The sequence below is a fragment of the Sminthopsis crassicaudata genome, chromosome 3 (genome assembly GCF_048593235.1).
Source record: "Sminthopsis crassicaudata isolate SCR6 chromosome 3, ASM4859323v1, whole genome shotgun sequence".
NCBI classification, from domain to species: Eukaryota; Metazoa; Chordata; class Mammalia; order Dasyuromorphia; family Dasyuridae; genus Sminthopsis; species Sminthopsis crassicaudata.
Window position 1 is genome coordinate 640,313,633 of NC_133619.1, and position 26,914 is coordinate 640,340,546.

At 55.1% G+C, this 26,914-nt stretch overlaps 2 protein-coding genes across 2 annotated transcripts; both read right to left on the reverse strand.

The window, feature by feature from the left end:
• Positions 1 to 4,227: 4,227 nt before the first annotated feature.
• RPS19 (ribosomal protein S19) lies at positions 4,228 to 6,076 on the reverse strand. Its single transcript, XM_074307010.1, has 6 exons — positions 5,988 to 6,076; positions 5,723 to 5,793; positions 5,358 to 5,458; positions 5,041 to 5,224; positions 4,557 to 4,611; positions 4,228 to 4,297 (listed from the first exon to the last, which is right to left on the reverse strand). Exons 2-6 carry the CDS (start codon positions 5,791 to 5,793, stop codon positions 4,271 to 4,273), a joined length of 438 nt encoding a protein of 145 aa, XP_074163111.1. The 5' UTR covers positions 5,988 to 6,076; the 3' UTR covers positions 4,228 to 4,270.
• Positions 6,077 to 10,593: 4,517 nt separating this feature from the next.
• DMRTC2 (DMRT like family C2) lies at positions 10,594 to 21,162 on the reverse strand. Its single transcript, XM_074297651.1, has 9 exons — positions 21,074 to 21,162; positions 14,044 to 14,253; positions 13,495 to 13,598; positions 13,150 to 13,229; positions 12,875 to 13,034; positions 12,548 to 12,623; positions 11,625 to 11,685; positions 11,129 to 11,309; positions 10,594 to 10,812 (listed from the first exon to the last, which is right to left on the reverse strand). Exons 2-9 carry the CDS (start codon positions 14,247 to 14,249, stop codon positions 10,631 to 10,633), a joined length of 1,050 nt encoding a protein of 349 aa, XP_074153752.1. The 5' UTR covers positions 14,250 to 14,253; positions 21,074 to 21,162; the 3' UTR covers positions 10,594 to 10,630.
• Between the last annotated feature and the right edge of the window lie 5,752 nt (positions 21,163 to 26,914).

Here is a 26,914-nt window from a genome sequence, read left to right on the forward strand (position 1 = left end):
CTTATCTAAGGGTCTAGCTTAATTGGAAGAATAAAGTTGGGAGATGGTACAGATGTAGATGAAAAAGCTGTCATTATGTGAGGAAATCTGGGACCCGGAGGGTGGAGACATGAGGAGGGATCAATGGAGAAAGAAACCGAAGAGTGTACCGTAGGCAGAGGAATAAAATAGATGGAGTTTGCCGAAGTTTCTCCTTGCCAAAATCAGAGCTGGGATTTACCGAAAAGCCAAACCTAGTAAGGAGGTGCGGCAACAACATCTGCCTGAAGCTGGGATACTTTCCCATAAGTACTCACAAGATCTGGGAAGATTGAATCATGAATAGACTGAATCGTGAAAAGAATTCCCAAGAAGGAAAGTACACCGACAGGAGCACAGGGGACTGAGGCAGGTCATGTCCCCAGAGCTGCCATTCCCCTGCTCCTCCTCCTTGGAACAGCATCTCTGCTGAGGGAGCTGCTCCAAAGGCCCCAGAGATCCCTGCTCCCGGATGGCATTTGTGGCTCTGATGCTCAGCTTTTGTCTTCAGTCCTTCCCGCTTGACGTTGGCCCAAAATTCTAGTTGAGGGCACTTTGGGGAACTCGCGCTCTAGGACCCTGGAGTCTCAGTTCCAATATCTCCCACACAGGATTCCATCCAGAGGACGTCCTCTCCGCCCCCTGACCAAACCAACCCATCTTAACTAGCTTAAGTTAGATTTTTTTCCTTTTCCTCCATGATTCTGCTGATGGTGGGAAAGAGAAACCAACACCCCTTACCCCTTGTTACCTTCTCAAAGAGGCAAAAGGGGAATAATTCAGAGCAGCATGTAGAGCAGCGTGTCCTCTGGAAAATGGTTCCTGCCACTTTTTAGGGCCACAAGAGATGTTGCCGTTTCTTTTTTCTTTTTTTTTTTTGCCTTGTCCTTTATGTTAATTTAATTTAATTAATTTTTTTAGGTTATATATTTACATTCATTTTTAACATTTCCAAATGTTGGGGAAGAAAAATCAGATAAGGAAAAATCCTTGAGAGAAAAAAAAAGTGAAGATAGTATGCTTTGATCTGCTTTCATATACCATGACTTATTCATTCTCCATTTTCCAGCTGATGGGCAGCCACTCAGTTTCCTTGACACTACAAAAAGGGCTGTCACATTTTTGCACATGGGGGTCCCTTTGGGATATAAGCCCAGTAGTGACACTGATGAGTCAAAGAGGATGCACAGTTCTATAGCCCTTTGAGCACAGATAATTCCAGATTGTTCTCCAGAATGGCTGGATCAGTTCACAACTCCACCAACAATGTATTAGATCCCAGTTTTCTCACATCCCTTCCAGCATTTACCATTATCTTTGCCTGTCACATTAACCAATCTGATGGGTATGAAGTAGTGCCTCAGAACTATTTTAATTTCTTTAATCAAGTGACTTAGAGCGTTTTTTCCTAACTATGGATGGCTTTAATTTCTTCATCTGAAAATTGTTTATCCTTTGACCATTTGTCAATTGGGGAATAACTTGGTTTCTTATAAATTTGACTCAGTTCTCCATATATTTTAGAAGTGAGCCCTTTATCAGAATCATTGGCTAAAAAAATTGTTTTCTAGCTTTCTGGTTCTTTTATTCTTGGTTTTGTTTGAGTAAACCCTTTTTAATTTAATCAAAATGGCCCATTTTGCATTTCATATGTAGAACAGGAATTCTTAACCTAGGAGCCACAGAAGTTCAAGGAGATCTATGGAAGATTCAAGAAATTCATACCTTGCATGGGAAAAACCAAATCCTAATTAAAATTTAGAATTTCCTTCCAACTACTTAAAAACATGATTTTGAGTAGGGACTTATAAGCTTCAGGAGACTGACTCTCGAGGGGGTCCGTGAGTCGGAAGCTCCCTCTGAGGCTGAGGAACTCTTGCCCTTGGGCTGTTCACTAACTGACCCAATTCGATCAGATTCGGATCTACTTCCTAGACTACGTAATGCCGGAGAGACTGAGGCACGAGAGACCAGAGAGGGCTTTTAATGGTAATAGTGGAGTCTGGACTGGCGGGGCAGCAGCCCCACTGGAGGATCAAAGTATCCAAGGAGGGATTCCAGCCGCTTCTAGGGCTCCGGAGATCAGGGAAACAAAGGCAAGGGGGGAGGGGCAGAGCACTGTGAGCGGAACTCGCGAAGGGACCATAAATTCAGCTCTTGCGGGTTGGGGGCGAGGAGTGAGGACCATGAATTCTAGAAAGTGACAAAGCTAGAGCCCGGATGACTGGACCGGGGGAAGGGGGATGGGGGCTGCCATCTGGGTGAGATAAGCATCTGGAGTTCTGGAATCCCAGTGGCCAGAGCCCAGCCCTGTCTCAGCCCTAAGGGCCAGGGAACCGAGGCAGAACAACTCGGGGAAACTGAGGCACGACAGCTCTCCCTCACACGCTCGCCCTTTCACACAAGCTGAGCCTCCTCAGGACAGCGGAAGCTTTAAGGGTGGGGTTTTCACCGGGGTGTTCTCTCCAAATAGCGGCCCTCAGGCACCCCGAGAATTAGGGGACATAGGGAGGAGGGCAGATGCCCTCCGGAAAACCTTCCTCCCCGGGAGAACGCTGTTGGGGGCCTCGTGGAAGGCTGCAGGACCCTCCGGGGGAACTCCCACCCAGGCTTACTGCTCGGTCCTTGGCCCACGCTGACCTCGCCACTAAGGGTCAGACCCGCAGCTCGGCCCCCCCCCAGGATCTCAGGCCGTAGGACCCGGATCACACAGCGGCCCCTCCAAGGCTCGAGGTCCGGACGCTGTCTCGGAATTCCGTTTATCTCCGGGGTGTAAAGGACCTGGGGCCCCCCTGCCCAGGATCCATCAGCCCCTGCTTGCAGCCCTTTACGATCGGGACTCCCTCCTTCCCTGGCTGGGGGGATCCCAGCACACACCGGTCCAGCCCCTCCAGGCAGGGAGCTCCCGGAGTTCCACGTGGATTCCCGCCCCCACGTGCTGCGGCAGGCGCCGGGGGAGGGGCGGGCAGGATAGCAGACCCGGCGCAGATACCAATTTCCCGCGCCGAACCCCGCCTTCCCAGGCCCACCAATCAGAGCTAGAAATGCCCCTCTGGCCCCGCCCAATAGTGCTAGGAGAACCAACCGGGTCGCGGCTGGTTGGACCCGGGAACATAGCCCTCGGGCGCCACCGCGTGGTCTCAGCTGGGGTTCTTAGGCGCATAGCCTGCGCAGGCGCACTCATTTAGGCTGGGAGCGCGTGTGCCCAGGCACAAGCCATGGTCTCAGGCCTCCAGAGGTTCTGGTTCCTGCCCTCAGACTACCGTTGCACGCTGAGACATTCCGCCTTCCTGAGGGACCCGTTTTTTCCTAACTGGGGGGAGTCTGAGATAGGTGTTCTCACCTCTAGGGGGAGGCGCATTTCTCAAATCACAGATGGGCAAACTGAGGCTGAGCTGGTGGTCCACTAGAGCACAGCCAGCAGGTCCTCTTCTATTCTGGGGTAGCTTCAGCCTGGCGGCTGCAGTCCCCCAAACTCACCCCCAGGGGTCGTGCTGCCAGACCCCAGCCTCAGTAGCTCCCATTTTTAGATGGATCCTTGACCCCAGACACTTGCACACTAGTGGTCGGTCACCCTTGCACCACAGGCCCCAGCTCTAGCTCCCAGAACAACCCAACAAGCACACCGAGGTCCGGCTGCCCAGGGTCACCAGGCCAACAGAGGCCAGGGACAGACGGACCCAGATTTGGGGCAGGCAGCCAGGTACTGTGGCTGGTCAAGGCCAGCTCTACCTTCCAGCTGAGGGGAGAACTTGCCCGTTTATACCATATCCAGGCTGACTCCAGAGCCAACACTATTCTGTGTCCAGTGGCTGCCGCCTCGCCCCCTTTGTTTTTGTCAAAGTAATTCTAAGTACAAGGCCAACCTGAGATAGACACAACCGGGGGGATTTCATGCCCTGCCCACCCCAGCCCCTTACAGAGACCCGCTAGAACCTCAGCTCCCCCACGACATCCATTTCAACCTCAGCAGGGCGAAATCCTTGCCAAGACCCTGGGCTGTCCAGCGGCAACATCAGGGGCTGGGTCAGAGGCAGTGGGGGTCTTGGGGGCTCATGCCCAGTACCCCCATGTTAGCCAAGGTGGCAGGTCACAAGGGGCCGTGGGCACAGCTGGGGAAGGGTGGCTAAGACTGTTTCCCACCCGAGTCCACCTTCACCCCCAGACCCTCCGGGGAACCTGTGGCTGACAAAGGGAGGCTGCAGACAGTTACGAACAAGGCAATTTATTAATGACTCTGGTGTGGTTTGTCCTAATGTTTCTTGTTGGCAGCTGCCACCTGCAAGAGAGACAGACGAGGAGCCTCAGCGGGCTGGCCTGGGGGAGCCCTGCAGCTCTGCCTCCGCCCCACCCCCCTGCTCCCAGCCAGGCCCAGAGCAGCCCCCCAGAGCAGGAGCCCAGCCATCCTGCGGTCCCTAACCAAGTGCACCCAGGCAGACGGGGAAGAAGGGGGCCCTGGGTACCAAGGAATGGGGGAGCCTAACGGGCCGTCAGCTTCCTGAGGCCCAGGCAGGACCCACATCGCCCCCGTGTCTCACCTGTCCGGCAATTCTGTCCAGGTCTCTCTGTCCCTGAGGTGTCAGCTTCCGGCCCCTGGAGAGAGATTAGGGCATCACTTGGGGGCACAGAGACCACAGCTGTGCCCCCCCCCCCCCGCCCCGAGTCCTGCTGGAGCCATTTCAGCCCAGCGCTGACGGGTGTCACAAAACCCTCCGAGCTCGTAGGGGAAAAAAATCAATTGGGAAAAGTTAACGAGCGGCCTAATGAAAGCTGACAGTCACTAAATTACCTTCCCGGAGTCCCCAGAGCAGCTGCCAGAGAGGTCAGCGTGAGGCAGGACCGCAAGCAGACCGCCAGTCTGGGCCAACCTGGGGGAGCGGGCCCCAGTTTCCAAGGTAACCAGACCACCTGTTTGAGCTCAGGCACCCAGTGACCTGATTTCAGCAGGCAGGGGTCCACTCTGGCCCAGATCCCAGTGAGTCCCTTCACCCCAAAAGCCTCAGGGAAGGAAGGGCCCCTTACCCATCCTGGTCCTTCTCCACCATCTTGAGGCCCTCCAGGGCCTGCAGGACCCTCCGTGCCACGCTCTTGGAGCCTCTGCTGAAGTGGCTGGGCATGACCCCGTTGCGCTGACGCCCCCCGTAGATCTTGGTCATGGATCCCACGCCGGCCCCCCCTCGGAGGTACAGGTGTCTGGCGGTGGAGGCTGGGGGGGAGGGGGGAAGGTTGGTCTGGGCCCAGGCCTCGGTGCGCCTAGGCCCCTGCATGGGGGCGGGCAGGAAGCATCCCCGGAGGCCCCTCCCCCCTCCCGGGCCCTGCCCTCCCCCGGCCCCACTCACCAGCGCGGGTGTAGAACCAGTTCTCGTCATAGGGCGCCAGCTCCTTGTGTTTGGCCAACTTGACCGTGTCCACCCATTCGGGGACTTTCAGCTTCCCTGACCTGGGGGAGGGCAGGGGTCAGGCCCGGATTTTGCCTCGGCCTGCCCAGCTCTCGGCCGCCCCGGGCCTGCAGCGGCCGCTTGGTAAGAGCCGCCCGCGAAGCTCTACCCGGGGGTGGGGTCCCACGTGCCCTCCCCAGCCCGGGAAGCAGCAGCCGCCGGGCCCGGCCCCCAGTCCCGCCGACCCGCAGGGAGGGAAGCCGAGGCTCGGCCGCAGAGAGGGGGTCCCAGGGAGGAGTCGGGGAGAGGGGCGGGAGCAGACTCACTTTTTCAGGAAGGCGGCCAGGGCCCGGACGAACTCCTGCTGGTTCACGTCCTTCACCGTGACTCCGGGCATCTGCGGGGAGCCGGCCGTGAGGTCGGGGAGCACCGGCCGGGACCCCCCGCCCGCCCGCCCGGCAGCCCCCTCCCGCCGCGGCCCCACGTGGGTGAGCCCCGCGTCCTCCCCTCCCAAGCCCGCCGGGCCCGCCTAGGCCATCCCGGGCCCTCCCGGGCTTCCCGGCCCCAGTTCCGGCCGCAAGCGCCACTCACCGTGCGGGCTCCGCGCGGCCAGCCAGGGGAAAGGGAGAAACGGGGCTTCCCGGCCGCACAAGAGGGGAGGAAAACCTCGCGAGATTCGCTAGTTCCGCCCACCGCAGCTCTCGCGAGAACAGTGCGCGCTCTTTCCTGCCAGAGCCGGGCAGAAGTAGCTTCTTCGGCTCCGCCCCTTCCCTCCCGAGAGCGCTAGTGAGGGCGGAAATGCTTCAGCTCTCGCCTCTGCTCCCTCATCCGGCGTTGGCGATTCCGTGCGTCACGTAACTCCTCTGGGTCGAGAACTCCGCACGTGGCTCGGCGTCCCTTGCCTCAGTGCCTTTGCCTCTGCGGCCCCGCCCTCTCGCCCACCGGTCTTTTCCTTCCTCCGCAGCTCAGGTGTCCCCGCCTTCCCGGGCCTTCCCGGGCTGGCCTCCGGGACCTCGTTCTGAGGATCTAACGAGCTCGTGCTTGTGAAGCATTCAGCCAGCAGGCGCCCTGTGCGTGCCGGCTCTTAGTGCTCCAGGGCCCGGGCTGGGGGGAGGGGGGTGGCCACCTGGGCCCAGCCCCCGTCCAGCCTCAGACCCTTCCAGGCTGGCCGACCCCGGCAGGCCCCGGGCCTTCAGTCCTGCCTCAGTTTTCTTTAAATCTCCGCCGGGAAAACCCCACGTGGGGGAGACCACTTAAAGCTAACTGAGGGGGGCCGTACCTCTGAGGACTGAGGGGGAGGAGTTCTTAAGGTCGCGCCCACGACCTTCACTAAAGTGGGGCTTGCTCCCCCTCTCTCCGCAGCAGTGGCTTCCTCCGCAGTCCCGCATTTAAGAGCACGACGGGAGGGCGTCCCCAGGCTTCTCCACACTGACTGCCCAGGGTTTGCGGCCTACGGTGCTTTCCAAACTTTAGGGAGAGATGCCCCCTAACCTTTTTTTTTTAATTCCATTTTTTCTTTATTAAAGCTTTTTATCTTCAAAACACATGCCTGGATAATTTTTCCACATTTGAAAAGCTTGTGTTCCAACTTCTCTCTCCTTCCCCCCACCTCCCCTAGGTGGCAGGTAATCCAACACATGTTATACATGTTAAAATATATGTTAAATCCAACGCCCCTTTTTATTAAAAATATAAATTCTGCGCTTCCCCTTCGTAAACTAAAGGCTGCCGTGTGAGAGACTTAAGCAGCTAGGTGGGGCCCAGGTAGAATGTGACCTCGCGGCAAGTCATTTAACTTGGGAAAATGGAGCATGGGGTAATAAAAGCCCGGCTTCCCCGGCTTGTTGTGACGATCTTGTAAAAAGGGCCCAGAGAGACAGGACGGAAAGGCTTTTCTGCTCCCCCGTAGCACCTGGGATACTCCCCTCCCACCCCTGTTTGTCCCAGAAGGGCCACCCCGGTCCGGTGCTCTGCGGGTCCTCGGCCACTTGAATGACCCCCCCCTCCGCTGTGGCCCCCCACATCCGTGTCTGCCGTGGTTGCCAGGGGACACCACCAGAGCCCCTCGTGGCCGGTTGGGACTCCGCCGGGCTGGTCATCGTCCTCGAGCCGGGTCTGAGCGTGCTGCCGGACGGCTCCCCCTCTGCTTGATCTCTGCAGGAGCCACTCTTTGGCTTTGGGTGGCCCGGGGATCCCAGAGACCTTTGCCAGCATTTTCATCCTAATACTAAGATAGTAAAATTTTTAATAGGGTAAGTCTCAATGACATAACCCAAGAGCTCTGTGGGGGTCCTCAATGTTTTCATCAGCCCCAGTGATAGCTAAGGTGACATTCACTACATGGTAGCCGCGATGCTAACTAATTTGGTGCTCACAACCTGGAGAGAGAGACTGTATCCCCATTTCACAGATAAGGAAACTGAGGCAAATAGAAGTTAAGCGTCTTGTCGAGGGTCCCAGAGCCAGAAGTGTGTGAGGTGGGATTTGGTCTCCCTGAGTCTGAGCCAGGAGTGCTTTCCATTGGGCCACCCAGCTGTGAAGGGGGCACCCGAGATGGAGAGTCTGAGGACCCTGTGCTAGCACAGGGGGGCTTGCAGTCTGTGCTGTTCTGGCACCCGCTCTTCCATGACCCACGGCTCCCTTCACACCCCTGGTCCCCCAGGCTGGAGGGGGTGGCAGCCAGGCCGGTGTCCGAAGGGCTCGCCTTCCCAGGGAGGGTGGGGGGAGAGAATCTGGAAACCAACATTTAAAAAAATCGATTTAAAAAGATTAATGGGGAATTAAGAAATGGGTAAGGAAATAAGGAGTTGTCAAATTAAGATGCCTGGTTTGCTCCATGGGCAGGAGAACGGAGAGTCAAGGATGGCACCCGGTGGGTGGGAGAGGGGACCTTCCGGAGCCTGGTGTCTCTGCCGGAGATGGCCCAGCACCCCCTAACGCTGATCCAGGAGAGGGCCTGACCCAGGTTGAGGACGATCTGGCAGCCAGTTGGGGGTGTCTCCCCGAGTGCGTGACTTCCCCCCGCGGGAGGGCCGTGAGGACAGTGGGTTCCAAGCCACCGCCCTGGGCTCAGCAGACCCCCACGGCACCAAGGCCATCCTTGGTCACTTTTGTCCGGCCCCCAGACTTGGATGCTGGAGGAAGCGAGGCTGGTGACTTGGTCTGCCAATTAAATTAAATCCAATTCAAGTTAAGACATGGCCCCCGATGTCCCTGGGCCCTTCAAAAATGAAGGGTGGTGGGGCAGGCCTGAAATCACAAATCTTCCCCCAGACACTTAATACCTCCTGGCCGTGTGACCCCGGGCGAGTCACTTAATCCTGATTGCCTCAGTAAACAAAAATGAAGGATGGACAACAGGAAACTGGGCTGAGAGGAAGGCCTGAGAAGGGGCGCCAGGTGGTGAAGTGGATGGAGGCCCGGGGTCAGACACATTCACCTTCCTGAGTTCAAATCTGGCCTCGGATGCGTCCTCGCTGCTGAGCCTGGGCAGACCTGCCTCAGTTTCCTCATCTGGAACATGAGCTGGAGGAGGAAGTGGCCCACACTGGGCTCTTTGCCAAGAAAACCCCACAGGGGCTCTCAAAGCCAGAATAGAGCCAGGTCTGGGAGGGAGACAGGGGTGGGGGGCAGTTTTGGGCACTGAGCTGAAGGGGCTTCCAGAACATCTGGCTCAAGGTGTCTCATTGCCCCTTGGGGACAGAGCTGGACAGAGAGCACATCTGGAGGTGGGGGCACTGATGAGGTTTCCAAGAGAAAGAGGGAGGCCCGGGACAGCCTGTCACAAGCCAATGGGGTGGAGGCCGGACAATGGAGCCAGAGCAGAGCGGCTCAGACGTGCGGGATGGCAAGGACAGGGCGGCTGCCGGTAGCTGGAGAATGGCGGGGAGGACGGCTGGCTGGCAAAAGCCCCAGAGAAGTCGGGGAGGCCATTACGGGCTCCAGGGAAAGCCACATTGCTGGAGGAAGAGGCGCATGAAGGGAGGGTGTGGACGGCGGCCAGGGGACATGCGGAGGAACAGGGAGCGGGTGCTCTCCACAATTGGCCTCAGCCTTTTCAGGGAAATATGGCTCTTCCAGCTGAGAAGTGGGGGTGGCACCCCAAGAGGCCCGAGGAAAGCTCGGACACCCCAAATCTGCTACGGGCTCAGGCTTTCTCTTACTTTCTTCGCTGTCCCCCAGCAGTGCTGAAACAGGAACAAAGGCCATGGCGGGGCAAGATGGGCGAAGGGGGCAAGAGACTTGAGAAAGTACACTGGAAGGAAGGCTCTAGCCAGAGCAGAAGGGATGGCTGGGTAGATGGGAAGGAGTTCTCAGGAGGAAGGAGGCTAGGGCCACAAGGCAGAAGGCAAGGGGGCAGATGGGATGGTGGAAGTCTTGCCCATTCTCAGAGTGGAGGATGGCAGGAGGGTCAAAGACAGAGAGCTCCCTTCCTCTACCGCCTCTGATGGGCTTGGGGTCCCACTGTCGTTGACTGGCCTGACCCTCATTTCATAAAAGCTTATTTATGTTTGGAAGCGGCTGCTCTGGGCGGGTTCTGTCTGTACCTGGCCCAGCACCAGGGACTTCAAGGCCTGAGACACAGCCCCCATGAGGGTGGAGGTAACTAGGGGGCTGCTGCAGACAATGCGAGAGTGACCTGCCCACTGCAGCCCCGGGAGAGGGGTGGGACCTCATCTTGGGTCTCCGAGCCTGCTTCTGCCCAGGATGGCAGGTGGGGAGCTCCTGGGGAGAAGCATCCATGGCGGTCCCCCAGAAGCTGGACTCTGCCCACATAGAAACAGCACTGGTACATCCCCTGGCTCTCGAATGGCTGTTCGATCCCAGAATCCACCATTTGGGGTGGGGAGGTCGCCATACAGGTGCCCCCGTGCTTGTGCATCACGGACAGTGTAACACTGAGGGATGATGGCCAGCGTTCGCCTCCTGCTCACTCGCTGCCAGGCCCGGGGCCAGGCCCTTTACAGTCACACCTCACCTGTCGCAGCCCTGGGGGGCAGAGGCTCTTTTTATCTCCATATTCCCACCAAGGACACTGGGAGAGTCAGAGGAGAAGGGACTTGCCAGGGTCTCAGAGATGGGTCAGGTGCCCCCCCCCGAGGTGGGCAAAGACACAGGACGGCAGGCAGTGTCCCTGGGCATTGTACAACCAGCCACTTTCCTGCAGGAGGCCCACTGACACACAGATCAAAGGCTCTGGGCTCAGTCTCACGGCCTTTATTGGGGAGAAGCATCTAAAAGGGGCCCAGAAGCCCCCCGACATGCTGATTTCTCATCCTGCGGTGGGGGCGGGGGAGAAGCTTGCAGCCCAGCAGGGAGAGGGATCCCATGTGGCCGATGTGGAGGGTCACCAAGGGGGCCGAGCTGGGTCTCAGGGAGGCCCGAGCTTCCTCGCCTTTCTTTGTGGTAGCTGGGTCTGGAATGGGAAGGATGAGGGGTGAGCCCCGCTTCCTCAGAGGCCGTCCCCCTGCCTTCTGGCCTCCCCTGCCCCAGACTTTTCCCTGCTCTTCCTCACCTCCGGGCCAGGGCCTCCCTCTCCCTCCAGCTTGGCTCAGATCCTATCAGATCTTGCTTTAGCTTCTGTCCCCCCAGAACAGAACATGGCTCTTCTCCTCCCTGCTCTCCTGGCATTCGGGGCTTCCAGGAGTGGCACTCTATCCCCCCAGTACATTCCTCTCTGAGACCCTGGGTTCCTCCCACCTCCTGTCCTTCTCCCCTGCACTTCCCAGTACCTGAGGGACTGCTGGGGTGGTGCAGGGACACCCAGGCAGGGCTGGGGGGGTCAGCAGGAGGCGGGGGGTTCCCAGGGGAGTGGGAGGAGTCCCGCAGGCCCACCAAGGCCTCAGCAGCTTCCCGCTGTAACTGGTGTTCCATGGAGGCCGGTGCCCAGGCTGGGCCGGAGGCCTCTGGGGCCTAAGGAAAAAAGGAAGGAGACAGCGATTGGCCTGAAACCCCTGCCTTTTACCCTCCCGCTGCCCTCTCACCTCCCTGGCCCATAATCCTTGGTTCCCCATCCCCTGCTCTCACCTCCTATCTGGGGCAGACATCCAGGCTTCCTGGCTCAGATTCCCACCCAGGATACAGGACCCAGGCTCTGGGGGGCTCAGAGATTTGGATCCCCCTCTCCCAGATCCAGGCACCAGTCCCACCCCCTCCCCACAGGACCCAAGAGCAGCCCCCCCTTTCTCTCCTCTCCCCCAGCCCCCAGCCCCTTTTCCTTCCTAGGACCTGAGGCTGCAGGAGCAGGGGGTCTGCAGGACTGCAGGGCTCGAGAATCAGTGCTGAGCATCTGGAGCGGGGAAGGAGCAAAGGGGAGGGGAGAGCTCAGAGCAGGCTTGGGGCCTCCCCCCATGATCCAGGGTCCCCTCATGGCCTCCACCCGGACTCTGCACTCTCACAGCCACACCAGGGGCGCACGACCTCTCTCTGGTCCCTCAGCGCGGTCCCCTCGCTGCTCTAATTCCCAATTCTCGCTTTACTCAACTACCACAAGGATCTTCCCTGGGAACAGGCCCGTTCCAAAGCCGGGCAGAGCTCCCCAGCCCCTCCTCAGCTTATGGCACAAGGGCCTCCTCAAAAGCTGGGCTAGCTCCTCCCTTCCATTACTGGCCCAGGGCCTGGAACACAGCAGGTGCTTCATATATGCTTACTGAGTCACTCCACAATTTGTCTCCATCCAAGACAAATGGGTGATGCAGTGGATAGAACATTGGGCCTGAAGCCTCAAAGATCTGAGTTCCAACCCAGTCTCGGCCGCTTGCAGCTGTGACCCTGGACACATAGGGGGCAGGGGGGGACGGGCCACCAAATCGGGGGCTCAGGATGGCGGCTGACCTTGAGACAACTCCTCGGTGCGCCCGGCCCCTCACAGCACTTGGCCACGATGATGCCATTCCCTCCTCACCCCCTCCCCCCACCCCCAGGTGCTGCTATTCTCTCCATTTTATAGAGGAGACGAGGCTCAAGGACAGGGCCTGGACTCTGGACTCGGGTCTCCTTGGAGCGCTGTGGCTCCCTGCTGCTTCTGTGACAACCCCTCTAGGGCCACATCCTGTGGTGTGCGCACACACACACACACACACACACACACACACACACACAAACACAGCCCCTCTTCTTTCCCAACCCACAGCTCCAGCCCCAGGACTCACGGCTGGGCCAGGCCAGAAAGCCTGGAGGGTTCCCCTGGCACGGGGGTCATCAGTAGCTGGCACTGTCCTGGGCAGCCTGGGAGGGCCCCATGGTTGGTCAGATGGAGAAAGGAGCCTGAGTTAAAGACTGGCCCGGACGGACAGAGGCGGGCTCAGTGCTGGCTGAGGCGTCCAGCGGGCCTAGCCAGGGCTCCCGGCTCTCCAGACCCCCCCCCCCCCACCGGGGCCATCGGGATGGTGAGACCAGGGCTGGCTACTGAATCCCTGCCCCAGCTTTCTGATGCCCCCCCACTCTCCATCCTTCCACCTGACCTCCCACTTTCTCACCGGGCAGCGGGTGCGGGGCAATGCCAGGCTCTGGGCATAGCAGGTAATTCGGGAGCGGTGGGGACACCGACAGGGTGGGAGGGAGCCAGGGCCCCGGGGGCCAGGACAGCAGCGTGGTGTCCAATGGCTGACTTAGCAGAAAGGCCCGTGGGGCGCTCTCCTGGGAAGGGGAGGTAAAGGGGAGGTGCGAGGGCGGCTGCCACTAAGTGGGGACCGGCCCAACGGAGGTAGAGAAGCAGCCGGACCCCAGAGGAGGCCATGGGGGCACATCTTACCTTTTCAAAGGATGTCAGGACAGTCAGGGGAGCTCCTTGGAGGATCCCCCCAGGCTGGGGGGCCCCCTTCTCCTTGCCAGCTGAGAATGACAGGAAATGTCTATAGGAGATGGCCACTCTCCCACCCCATGATGAGAATCCCCACCCAGCAGCCACAGGACTCTCCACCTGTAGCTGGCCCTCCCGGTGTCAAGGCAAGCTTTATATCAAGCCCAGGCTGAGCATGAGACCCTGGAGAGGGAGGGACCCTTTGGAGCCACACCGGCGCCAAGATGGGCCCCCAGACTCCCTAGGTCCCTTCTGACGCCGGCAGACTACTCCCCCAGCCAGAGAGAGAGCATTTACCAGGAGCCCCTTTTTCACGGCAGGCCTCCCCATCTCTGGGCAGGCCCTGGGCCTCCTGCTGTCTCTGCAGAGCCACGTGGGCAGCCATGATGCGCCTTCGTTCCCTGAAAGAGAAAGGGACAGAGGTCAGGGCAAGAGCCTGGGACAGAGGTCAGGGCCAGGGCCTGGGTCAGAGGTCAGGGTCAGGGCCTGGGCCAGAGCCTGGGCCAGAGGTCAGGGTCAGGGCCAAGGCCTGGGACTGACCCACGGGGTCAGCTGTGGTAGGTCCTGGGCTTCAGAGGCCACAGTGGGTGCACAAATGGCTGCTCTGCTGCTTCTCTCATCCTTGCTGAGCCTCTGGGGCCTCAGCTTTCCCTATCTGTGAAATGAGCGGGTTGGGGCAGAAACTCCCTGGGTCCCTTCCGGTCTAAATGTCTGTGGAAACTAAGACAGGGGGTAAAAGCTACAGTGATTTAAGCGCGAGGGGACAAAAGGCTGGTGTACTTGGGAGGCTGTGTCCCCTGCAGGGCAGCAGCTGTACCTGGGACCACGCGCTCTTAGGATACTCACAGGATGAGGGCGCATTTATGGCACTCACAAGCCTGGAAGGGACACAGGTGCTTGTGGCCCTTGAGGGGGGCAGTGAGACCATGGTTGCGGCAACGGGTACAGGTCGGGGCCCGGCTCACGGGAGGGCTGGTGGGGGGGGTGGCCCCATCTCCCAGGGCAGAGTCTGAAGGGCTGTTCTGGACACTGGCCTCCCTGCTTGCCTTCATGGAGCTGGGGGAAGATGAGGGAGTGAGGATCCCGATCCAGCATTCCCTGGGGTCCCAGGGACAATTACCCCCCCACCACTGCTCCAGCCCAGCCCAGCCCGCCCCTTTTTGCCTTAGACACCGGAACTCTCTCTCCGTATACCTCCTTTCCTTTACCATAGCTTTTCCCAGGGATTTACAGTTAACCAAGGAGGAACAATTACAACCACCATACAGAAATAGTGACAAATGGTAGATAGCATTAATTCTTTATAATCACAACAAATACATTGTTGGGTCCAGAGCTATCATTTCATGGATGTAGGAAACTCCCAGTATGGAAAAGCCCCTTCACAAGGCACTGATGGGCTTGGGGTGGGAGGGGAAGGTCGTCATCCCAGAGTCCTGAGCGGCTCATGTGTCTTGGGGGCAGGCATTGCGTGCTTCTGATCCCCAGCTTGGCTTTCCTTCCGTGACACCGTGCTGCTGCTAAGGTTGTAAGTAGCTGCTCTCACACTATGACGTTTGATGTTTTTGTTGTTGCATTTCCCAAGGGTAGACAACTCCAGAGGGAGTTCACTCCCGACACTGGTCAGCACCTGCTTGACAACTAATTATTTCAGAAACTCCTTAGTTCTGTGACTGGGCAAGTCAGTGAATCTCTGCCTCAGTTTCCTCATCTGTAAAATGGGAATAATATCTACCTTGTGAAAATGAGATAATATTTGTAAAGGCTTCTATAAATGACATGATGATTGTGCTTCTTAGTGAATTGCCCGCAGCATGAGGAGATACCAGTTGTGTGTGTGTGTGTGTGTGTGTGTGTGTGTGTGTGTGTGTGTGTGTGTGCTGGGGATGGGGATGGACCTCAAACGCAGGTCCTCCTGGCTCCAGAGCTGCCTCTTACTTGGTATTTTCTCTGACACGAGTGAATTTTCCAGTGATTATGACCCTCTCTCTAACAGCCGGCGGAGCTGAGGGTCTGGTTTAAGGCTCGGTAGTGGCAGCGGGCTGGGGCCATGATGCCGCCCTCCCACAGACCCCTGGGTTTGAAGGCTACACCCCCAAGCTGGGCCAGGAGCATCTAGGATCTGCCAGAAAGGCACCGAGGGTACATTCGTGAGACCTGGTGACCCAGACTTAATCTCTCTGGCTTCAAGTTCTTCCATCTGTAAGACAAGGAGCCTGGATCAGACATCGCAGACTCCAGGCGGCCTTTAATTTCAGGATAACTGCTCTGGGAGGGCCTGGGGCCCAGCCTGGCTAAAGGCGCAGATGCTCAGCACCCAAGGGAAGGAATCACCCAGCCCCGGGAATCTGGATGAAAAGGCAAGGATAATGTGGTCCTTGAGTCTATGGGCTGCAAGGACAGCAGGAGAATGATGGTAAAGGGGGCAAGGGACGAAGAAGCCATCCTCAGGCTGACCTGAAACATTTATTTTACTGTTGCTACACTCAATGTGACATCTTTGTCCAGTGATACGAGTCCCATCGATGACATCTCACTGCAGACCAAACTAGAAGACAGGAAGATGGTTTGGCTACATGGAAAGCAGCTCACAAGCTCTCCTCAGATGATCAGAAGCCAGAACAAATTTTATTGTGCCCCAAAAGGCAACAAGAAACATGAGGTGAGCGGTCATCTCACTCAGGACAAGCCCAAGCCAAGAGACCAACGCGAAGAAAACTATACATGTTATCATGTATGGAAGAGAATGAAAAAATAGAGCAGAAATGGTAGGAACCTCAAACTTGACCAAGCCTTCCCATTCAAATATATACTGGAAATCCTAAAGCGAGGAGGGATGGCAAAAAACCATGTTGGAATATGTTGAGATACAAGTTACAAAAGGCTTGCAGACTACTCAGCAACTTCTTGTCTGCGAATCATGAATATTTTCTCTAAAGAGACAGTTGGAAGACAGGTCAGATTCCACAAACAGCATAAAAATTTTTAATAGTTGTACCTGGATAGCAGGTATCTGCTTATTTATATGAATCATTAAAAATCAGCTGACTTGGTGCAGTTGGACCATCAAGCAACTGAAACCAAAGGTCAGAATCAACAACAAATCAAAAGAATGGCTAAAGATGAGAAGACACTGCTAGCTCCAACCCAACTTATTTGAAGAAGTACTTTTACAGAAAATAGGAAGTGGATAAAGATAAAATTAGTGACTATGATTATCACTATTTCTTATAAAAGTTTAATGAAATAAAGCAGCGACCATAACACGGAGGCCAAAAGAGTCCAGAAAACACATCAGCAAGTCAATATTTCTTCTCTTTGCCACAAACTTTAGTGAACTAACTTATGTGCAAAACATAGAGGAGAATGGGGGGGGGGGGAATCCATCGTGGAGATGGGTAGAGAGAAATTATGCACAGTGTCACCTCCACCAGCGCGAGGCAGCGAAGGGGAAAATGAATCTTCAGAAAGCCAAGCCAGATCGTCCCAAGAGCATTTATAGATAAAAACGGGAGGATAAGAAATGGAAGCAAAGTGGAAAAAATGTCAGCATCCCTTTAGGGGTATATTCCCATCTCTGCTAACAGCGGCCTCGCCACATTTGGCTTTGCCACCAGATGAGCTGTACAAGGAAGCAGAAATGGTATCTCAGAAGAAGTCAGAAAAAGTGGCTGGACGGACTAAGTACACAGTGAAGAAATCTGAGCTAAAGGTAACCCAATTTTGTTAGCACTGAAGGGATTGATTTTTGAGATCTCAAAGAAGGGAAGACACCAAACAATTGGGAAAAAAAAAGTCTCAAATGGTATTATTACCCAAAAAGTCGAATGAGAAGGCATCAGCAACTACTGACCCATATGCCTACTTTCTCATCTCTATAAAATCTTTATGAGAATGAACTTCATGTATTGAGGGCATTCTTGATGAAAATCTGACAAGGAAAAAGGCAGCCTTTCACAGCCAATTTTCTATAGCAGACCATATCTTTCCAGCTACAAAATTGACTGAAAGACAGATAATACAAGGTCTCTCTGTGTTTACTGTTTGTTGATTATAAAAAGGCATTTGACTTGGGAGCACAAAACCGCCTGAAAGGCTCTCTCCCAACAAGTCTGAGACTCCCGTGCATATGTTAAAGTCTTAGACCATCCTTTAATAGACAGCCACAAAAATAACTTTGTTCAACAAATCATTAGTAATCAATATCAACTAATCCATAAAAGAGTGTGACCTCTGCTCTCTAGGGGTGTTTGCCTCTATCGTGGAGACTGACTAGCTTGGAGTCTAAATGGAAGAGGAATATCCTGGAGAGGATGAACTCTGGCAGCTGCTCCTGTCATTTGGCAATGACCTTGTTTTGATTGCATTAGGTTTCCCCCCCCCTCCAATTGCATTAATCAGATCCAGGCATACTTAAAAAGAGATTGCCGTCACAATTCCCAAAAGGAAGAAGAAAATCAAATAAACAAGTGCATGAAGAATTTTTACTGCCCAGACTATGGCATGAAATTGTACCAGCAGTCCACTGGGTCAGTCTCTATCAGTATACTTATCTCAGATGGGCACTGAAGGATAATAAACTGGGCCAGGCGTGGAAGAGGAGAAAGAGTGTGGGCACTCTTTAAGAAGGTGGACAGTGCTCAATGATCTTAAACTGTTCCCTGACACAAAAAGCCAGCTTTTGAAACCCTGGTATTTATTCTCTCATTGTTACATGGCCGCAGATCGTGAAGACATGGCCCTCAAAGAAGAATTGTGAGTGGCCTAAACAGTGAAGTCAGATGGTAGGAGAAAGATGGGCTGGTCTCCCAGCAGAGAAAGATCCTGGATGGCCAGCCACAACATTGCCCTATGGTCTAGAGAATCACAAGGTCTAGGGAAAGGCCTCCAGGGGCTTCGGATATTCTCGATGGAGGATTATGGGGTTGCCTGATGAAAACAAGAACTAGCATGTATGTAGGTTTTTAAGGTTTGCAAAGTGCTTTACAAATATTCTCTCATTTTACTGAGCCCAAAAATCCCATCGACTGAGGCACAGATGGATTTGGCTCTGCACTGCTGGAGGGAGGACTCCTCTTTGTGATCCACTGAAATGCACAAGTTGGAATGTAATATCAAATTTAAATAATGGAATAATGATATTTGCACTCTCTATAAGGAGTTTTGTGAATAAAGTGCTTTGTAAACCCCTATAAACCTAAGAATATCAAATATTCTTAGCCTCATTTTCTAGACGAAGAAATGGAAGTTGAGGAAGGCGATGTCCTTTGCCAGGGTCCCGCAGAAACTCAGGGGTTTTATGGCTCAAAGCCGACCACTCCTGTCTCTCCGCTGCCCAACCTTCACCAGCTCCATCTCTGATGCATTTCTTAAACCATGCCTTTCTTTGCCTCTCAAGTTCATAGCACAGAGCCTAGCTCATAGTAGGTGCTTAACAAATGCCTAATGTATTTTTTCCCCTCTAAGCTTCTCCTATTTTGTTCAATACCCTCCAAGGACTCTCTTGACCCATTTTTCTCAAGTATCCTTGAGCATCCCCCCATCCTGTTCAGTACCTATGATGTTGTGGCTTGTTTTTCTTTCTTGAAGAGGATGATATCAAGGAGAGGATGCTCTGGTGTGCAAATGAACTGGACCGGAGTGAGGGAGGGTGGGCCATGGTCACTCCTCTCACTCTCTCATCCGAAGACATCTGGGTCCAGTGGCCAGAGACAGACCAGAAGAGCTGGAGATGGCCCTGGATGCAGTGGGGGACCTTGGCCTTTCAGGCCTCTGTCTCAAGCAGTGATTGAGAACAGATAAGAAATGAGGCAATTTTGAAAAAAGATCAGTCTGGGAGTGGAAGACCCTTAGAAATGATTGCTATATTATATTTACCCAGACAATTAGGCCCAAAAAGCATACAAAGAAGACCTATTGTGGGCCAATCAAGAAGAGTGAGGGTAATTTGGATTTAAGGCATGGTTCTGAAGGCAGAAATCTGGCCATTAAACTACTAAAAGCATCTGCTCACTGTTCTTTGCAAACCCTCTGCGGTTCAGTCCCATTCTCCCTTCCTCCTCCATGCCTCCCACCTAGTATACTCCCCTGCTCCCTGCCCCAACTCCCACTTTGCAAGCTCTTGCTCTTGGTTCAGCCCGATTCCCAATTTCCCCCTTACTCTTCTTTCAGCTCAGCCCCTTTCCCTACTTCCTGAGATACTCCCAGCTTATGAGAGAGAGTAATGAATGGGAATAAGAAGAAGGGAAAATATGGGAGGAAGAGCCATTAAAGCAAAGAAGGATGAGAGGGGAGGGAGGGAGAACTACAACAGAGATGGGTTGGAGGGACTGGGGAGGGAGGAGTCTAGGGAACAGGAATAATAGACTAGAGCTGGCAAGGATCTGAGAAGCTGTGTGTTCAAATCATGATGGAGAATCTCTTCTAAAACAGTTCCAACAAGGGGTCATCTGACCCCTGCTTTAAGACCACGAGCTTGGTGACCCAGACACCGTCTCAAAGACCCTCTTCTGGATATAGTCCCGTTTGACAATGTCTTTGAAATGTGGCCACCCTATGAAAGTGTGACCTAGGTGAGCATCCTTCCCTCTATCCGGACACCACCCCGCGGCCGCCCCAGAGGATGACTGTTGGAGCTGGTGAGTCTCTCCCACTCGAGCTCTCATGTGGACATCCCACTTCCATCTGCTACTGGTCCAACGGCTGATTTTGGACCCAACTGTAATATGCTCTATCTCCCTCTTAAATTTCACTCTCACAGATCTGGCCAGTTGTTCTAGCCCGGGGAGATCTTCTTGGGTCTTGATTCTGCCACCTAGTGTGCTAGTTACCTTCTAGAACTCTGAGAAGCATCTCATCTCTTTTTTCCCAAGTCATTAATGAGAATATTAAACGTGGCAGGCTGAGGGCAGATCCCTGGGACTCTCTAACAGTGACTTCTCTCTGAGTGGACATGACCATTAATGGACACTCTCAGCACCTACTTGTTCAAGGTCCCATAAGCCACTTACAATCCATCCTCTGACTCAGCCCAAATTTCTCCATCTTACTCTCAAGGGCATGGGAGAAAGCTGGGGTACAAATCCAGATGCCCCCACCAGCCCTGAGGCAGCGGTGGTCAAGCTGCCCGGCTGACAAAAGAAATCGGGCTCCCTCAGGATTTTTTCTTGGCAAACCCATGCTGGCTTGCTGGAATCATCACTTCCTGTTCTGAGGACTCACAATTACGCTTTAGTGAGAAGTCCTAGGAAGAGCCAGTCCTGCCAGCTGGAAGACCACACCTTCATCCTGGGCCTGGCCCCAGTTTCCAACCATTGCAGAGAGACGCTCAGCAGCCTCCTTTGCCCCGTGTTCCCTCAGGACCCTGGCCTGCAGACTCCAGCGGGGCCTTCTACTTACCGGGGCAGCCAGCTGGCCGAACCCCGTCTCACAGGGACCCTGGCATCCAATTTCCTGGGAACCGGTTTTCTTCTGTCCTTCCCAATCCTGCAATTGTTCTTGATTGAGAAAACAGAAATAAAGCCGCCTTCTCTCCGCTGGCCTTCCTCCTCCTGTCCGGACAGCAGTCCTTGCTCTTCCTTCTTGTCTCTCTGTCTTTGGAACTTAACCCCCAAACTGAAGGCTGATGTCACCAGTGCTCCCTGATTCCTCCCCTCACCACACCGGCAGCTCCTCCAGGACGGGGGCAGCCACGTCAGGGCCGGACTCTGCGTTCCTTCTCAAATTTTTTGTTCTTAGAAAACCGTTACTTTTATTAAATACTCTTAAAAATCGCCGAGAACCCCCAAAAGCTTTTGTTTGTGGGACGCTATATCTATCCATATTTACTGTATTTAAAATGAACATCTCTTAGTGTAGTTTTTGGAAACAATTTGACCTGAATAATCCTTTTGAGGGTCTCAGGCTTTGGGACCTGCTGCTCAAAGGGCCTGCACCCCTCTGGAGCCCAGGCCGCTTCCCCAAGAGGACCCTAGTCCTTCCCCTTGTCCCTAAACACAGCCCAGGGGTCTGAATCTAGGCAGGGCCTTCCCCTCTCTAAGCCCTGGAACTCCTCCTCAGACCCCCCCCACCCTTCTCAGTTTTCCTCTAACTCTGGGGTCACTTCCTGTCTCCACCTCCACCCCCACCCCCACCCCAGGGCCCAAGAAGTCTTCTACCTTAGAACCACAAAGGAAAAGTCCCATAAAGTTCCATAAAGAAAACAGAACCAGAATATGCCCCCAGAAGCCTCCACCAGAATTCAGCTTTATCATCTTTAGGGACAAAGGGGAGGAAAGGCAGCTGGGGGGAGGGGAAACAGGGGAGAAAGATGGGGGAGGGGAGGAAGGGTAACTAGAGAGGGAGGGAGAGGAAGGGTAACTAGATGGGGAGGGGAAGCAGGGCAGCTAGAGGGGGAGGGGAGGAAGGGTAACTAGAGGGGGAGGGGAAGCAGAACAGCTAGAGGAGGAGGGGAGGAAGAGTAACTAGATGGGGAGGGGAAGCAGGGCAACTAGAGGAGGAGGGGAGGAAGGGTAACTAGAGGGGGAGGGGAAGCAGAGCAGCTGGAGGGGGAGGGGAAGCAGAGCAGCTAGAGGGGGAGGGGAGGAAGGGTAACTAGAGAGGGAGGGGAGGAAGGGTAACTAGAGGGGGAAGGGAGGAAGGTAACTAGGGGGAGGGGAAGCAGGGCAGCTAGTGGGGGGAGGAAGGGTAACTAGAGGGGGGGGGAGGAAGGGTAACTAGAGAGGGAGGAGAGGAAGGGTAACTAGAGGGGGAGGGGAGGAAGGGTAACTAGAGGGGGAGGGGAGGAAGGGTAACTAGAGGGGGAGGGGAGGAAGGGTAACTAGAGAGGCAGGGGAGGAAGGGTAACTAGAGGGGGAGGGGAAGCAGAGCAGCTAGAGGGGGAGAGGAGAAAGGGTAACTAGAGGGGGAGAGGAGGAAGGGTAACTAGAGGGGGAGGGGAAGCAGAACAGCTAGGGGGGGGAGGGTAACTAGAGGGGGAGGGGAGGAAGGGTAACTAGAGAGGGAGGGGAGGAAGGGTAACTAGAGGGGGAGGGGAGGAAGGGTAACTAGAGAGGGAGGGGAGGAAGGGTAACCAGAGGGGGAGGGGAGGAAGGGTAACTAGAGGGGGAGGGGAGGAAGGGTAACTAGAGGGGGAGGGGAGGAAGGGTAACTAGAGAGGCAGGGGAGGAAGGGTAACTAGAGGGGGAGGGGAAGCAGAGCAGCTAGAGGGGGAGAGGAGAAAGGGTAACTAGAGGGGGAGGGGAAGCAGAGCAGCTAGAGGGGGAGGGGAGGAAGGGTAACTAGAGAGGGAGGGGAGGAAGGGTAACTAGAGGGGGAGGGGAGGAAGGGTAACTAGAGGGGGAGGGGAAGCAGGGCAGCTAGAGGGGGAGGCAGCCCCCGCCTTACAGAATCCTGTGATCCTACAATCTTCACTTACATCACAACATGGGGATTCAGGCCAGAAGTGCACGCATCATTACATTATTGAGGATTTAATATAATAAATGATGCTGATTATGATGTAATAACTACTTACTGAAAATGAAATCGTTTTTTTCCCTGAACTCGGGGAGGGGTCACCCCCAAAGAAGCCTGGGTTTGCGGTGGGCTCATGGGAAGGCAGAGGAAGGGAGGGGTGGCCTAGCCCAGGGCCGCCCCCGGGACCCCCGTCCTCTCCCGAGCCCGGTCCATGGGTATATTAATAAAGGCCACACATCGGACACTTCCTGAGAGTGACCACAGGCCCGCGACCCCCGCTCAGTTACAGGTCACCTCCTGTGGGGTCTCGAACCTGCGGTTTAAGAAGCCAGGACTTAGGCAACGGGTTCTGGGGAAGGGGAGGGTCACGTGTGAAATGAGAAGAGTCACTCGGGAGGGAGGGGGTATCGTGGGGGGAGGGGGAGGGGAAAGGATGGGGGGAGGGGAGGGGAACTGGAATCTAGAATCTCCAGGAAAGCATAAGAGGGATGGAGGGAGGGTCGCACAGTGCCTGAGGTGGGAAAAGCGGGGGGGGGGGGGGGGGGGGGGGGGGGGGGGAGGGGGGGGAGAGGGGGGAATGGAATCAAGAGAGGACTCGGGAGCCCAGCGGGGAGAGGCGGGGCCAGTTACCTCAGCATCAGAGAGAACAAACACCGGAGCGTTTGAAGGGCACTTGGAGTCCAAAAGGCAAGGGCGGGGCCGGCTAGGTTCGTGCCCGCCTCCTTCCCGCCTTCCGCAGCCTCCACCAATCGCCTGGAGGCGCTGTGCAGCCGCCGGCCAATGGGGCTTGGAGTCGGCCTTCCCGCTCTCCAGAGCTCAGCCAATGGGGCGTCGAGCTGAGTCAGCGGCGGGAACGAGGCTGCATCTGAGGTGGCCAATGAGGCGTCAAGAACCAAGTTCGCCCCAAGACTGGCCCCGCCCCCGGAGAGTTGAAAGGGGGAAGGGCTAAAGGTAAAAATTGCCAAAGATTTCACAAATGTGAGGAAGCAGAAGTGGAGAGTGCCGTGCGTGGGAGGAGGGGAAAGACTTGAACTTGAACAAGGACCTGAACTTGGGACCTTTCTGCCCCTCATTCCAGGCTCTAACCACTTTGCTACCTAGCCCCTTCTTCTAGAATATTATACTCATATAACGGTCCTGATGTATGTAGTATCACAGCACCGGATGTGTTAGAGAATATATTGAGTTTATTGATAATTTAATGTAATAAATTATATTGATATAATATACACCAGGACCAATATATATATATACCAGGACCCATGATATAACGAAATATAGCTAATAATGAGAAGCAGCGCCCCGCCTTGTCTGCCCCTTGCTCCCACCCCTTCTGCCCTCTGGGCCAGAACCCAGAGCTCGATGGCGATGGCAGGGATGAGGGGCGGGGGAGGGGGGGGGAGCGCCCCGGACATGCTGGGACAGCCACACTGCCCGGTGGCTCCAGGGAGATGCCCTTCCCCGTGCCTCAGACTGGGCTGGGCTTGTCTCAGATGGATGTGCTGAGGACAGCCGCCCCCCTCCGTGTCCTCCTTAGGGGGAGAGGAGGTGGGGGCGGGCAGTATCCCCCAGAGCTGAGAGGAGCTCCTGCTCCTGCGCAGAAGGCCGCATCCCCCAGGACTGGAAGGATCCTTGCTGCCCCTCCCCCACACCGCCCACTTTGTGGATGAGAAAACTGAGTCCTTGAGTTTTAAAGTGTTTGAGGATCAGACAAAATTAGAAGGGAAGCAATAAATTGGGGGATTTACATCCAAGGGTTCTGATAAAGGCCTCATTTCTAAAATATAGAGAGAATTGAGTCAAATTCATAAGAATTCCAGCCGTTCTCCAATTGATAAATGGTCAAAGGATATGAAGGGACAGTTTTCAGATGAAGAAATTGAAACCATTTCTAGTCATAAGAAAAGATGCTCTAAATCATTATTGACTTCTCTGAGGCTCCACTACACACCTGTCAGATTGGCTAAGATGACAGGAAAAGGCAGAGATCATGGAAAAACTGGGACAGTGATGCATTGTGGGTGGAGTTGTGAAAGGATCCGGCCATTCTGGAGAGCAATCTGGAACTAAGCCCAAAAAGTTATCAAACTGTGTGCACCCTTTGACCCGGCAGTGCTTCTACGGAGATATAAAGAAGGAAAAGGGACCCACATGGGCAAAAATGTTTGTAGTGGCCCATCAGCGGGAGAACGGCTGGATGAGTTATGACGTAAGAATGCTATGGGATATTACTGTTCTCTGGATTATCAAATCTGTAAACGACCAGCAGGAGGAGCACAGAGAGGCCGGGAGAGACGGACAACTGATGCTGAGTGAAGTGAGCAGGACCAGGAGATCGCTGCGCACTCCAACAGCGATACTGTGTGAGGATGTACTCTGAATCACGCGTTCCTAGGGGTGGATGTCAAAAATTATCCGTGCATGTACTTTGAAAATAAAAAGCTTCAGTTAAAAATAATGAGTGTTTGAGGCTATTATGTGGGAGGAACAGGATTTCGGCCTGGGCCTGCTCCCTCACTTCCTGTGCCTCTAAGAATGGGGGGAGGGGCCTTAGATCAGAGAACTCTGGGAACGTGTGGAGATTAGTGAGGGCGACACCGACGGGAGGGAGGAGACTTGGAGTGAATCCAGGACAGGCCTGGGGTTCTTCTGGGGCCAGACCCCTCTCCTGGGCCAGGGGAAAGCGAGCCCCCGCGGGGGCATGTGCGCCGGCTCTCCGCCAGGCCTTGGACGCCGTCACCCTGCGGTCTGAGCCCTGCCTCGCCCACTCCGGGCCGCCGTCCCGGGGCTCAGCAGAGTCCGGAGTCGTTAAAGTCTGATCACAGGGAAAAGCAGGGGAGGCAGGTTTTAAGCTGTCGTTCCTCACTCCCCGCTTAGTAAATATCCTTGCTAAAAGCTACTAAAGTTTGGCTGACCCTTAGTGGGAAGCGCACCGGCGGGGCCGGGATCAGTAACAGAGCTGGAAATCCCGCCAGCCCGTGGGGCTGCCTCGGCTGGGACCCCGCCAGTGGGGAGGACTGTGGGGGGCGCTGCTTTCCATTCTCACCGGGGACTCCCCAGCTCATGGGTCTCCCTGTCATTGTCTGTCCTTCCTTCTCAGGAGGCCCACGGGCTCGGGAGCTCATCCCTGAGAGCGAGCTGGATGTCAGTGGGGGAGGGGGCTGCGCCAGGTCCCCGCCTCCCTCTCCCTCCAGATCCGCCGGGTCCAGGGGCCAGATCCAGGTCCGGATGATGGAGTCGGCTGGATGCAGGGGGGACTTTGACCTTTCTAAGCGGAGCCCTTCGGCAGGTCTGTGTGCCCCAGGCAACTTCAGTGCTTAAGTCCAGCCAAAGATCTCTTTCATGAAGGCCAAAAACTCTGAATAAATGAAGGAATAAATGGCTCTGGAGAACACCACCAGCATAAGTGGGGGCTGGGGGGGCGCCATGAGGCACAAAGGCTGGCCCCAGAGTTGTGAAGACTCACTTTCCTTTTTCTTTTTTAGTTTATTTTTTCATACACATTGTTTTACAGGAGAGAAATATCAGAGCAGATGGGAAAAACCATGGGAGAGAGAGAGAAAAGAAACAGAAAAAAGAAGAGAATGTAGCCTGGGCTGATTTACGTCCAGTCCCCAGAGCTCGCTCTGGGTGCCATTTTCTGTCCCAACTCTATGGGGACCGTCCCGGAGCACCGGATCGCTGAGAGGAACCCGGTCTCTCATAGTTGGTCATGGCGCCCTCTTGCTGCTGTCACGCACAGAGTATTCCTGGCTCTGCTTGTTTCTCTCAGCGGCAGTTCATGTCAGTCTCTCCAGGCCTTTTCATAGAACAGTAACGCTCCATTACCTTCATGTACCATGTTCGGCCATCCCCCCGAGGGACAGCTCTCATTCTCCGATTCTTCGCCGCCACAAGAGCTGCTGCAAACATTCTGCACAGGTGGGTCCTTTCCCTCCTTGACGATTTCCTCAGACCCGGGAAAGGCTCTGCTGGGCCAGAGGGCTCGCGGTTTTATAGGCCTTTGGGCTGCTCTCCACAAGGGTGGGATCATTTGTGAAGACTCATTGCTGTGACTTCAGATCCTCAGACACTTCCTGGCTGGGGACCTGGACAAGTCGCTTCACCCTGCTTGCCTCAGTTTCCTCATCTATAAAATGAGCCAGATGATTCAACCAGTTCCAAATGTGCAGTGATGAGGAAAGCCATCTATACCCAGAGAGAACTGAGTGTGGACCACAACGTAGCATTTTCCCACTTTTTGTTAATGTTTGCTTGCATT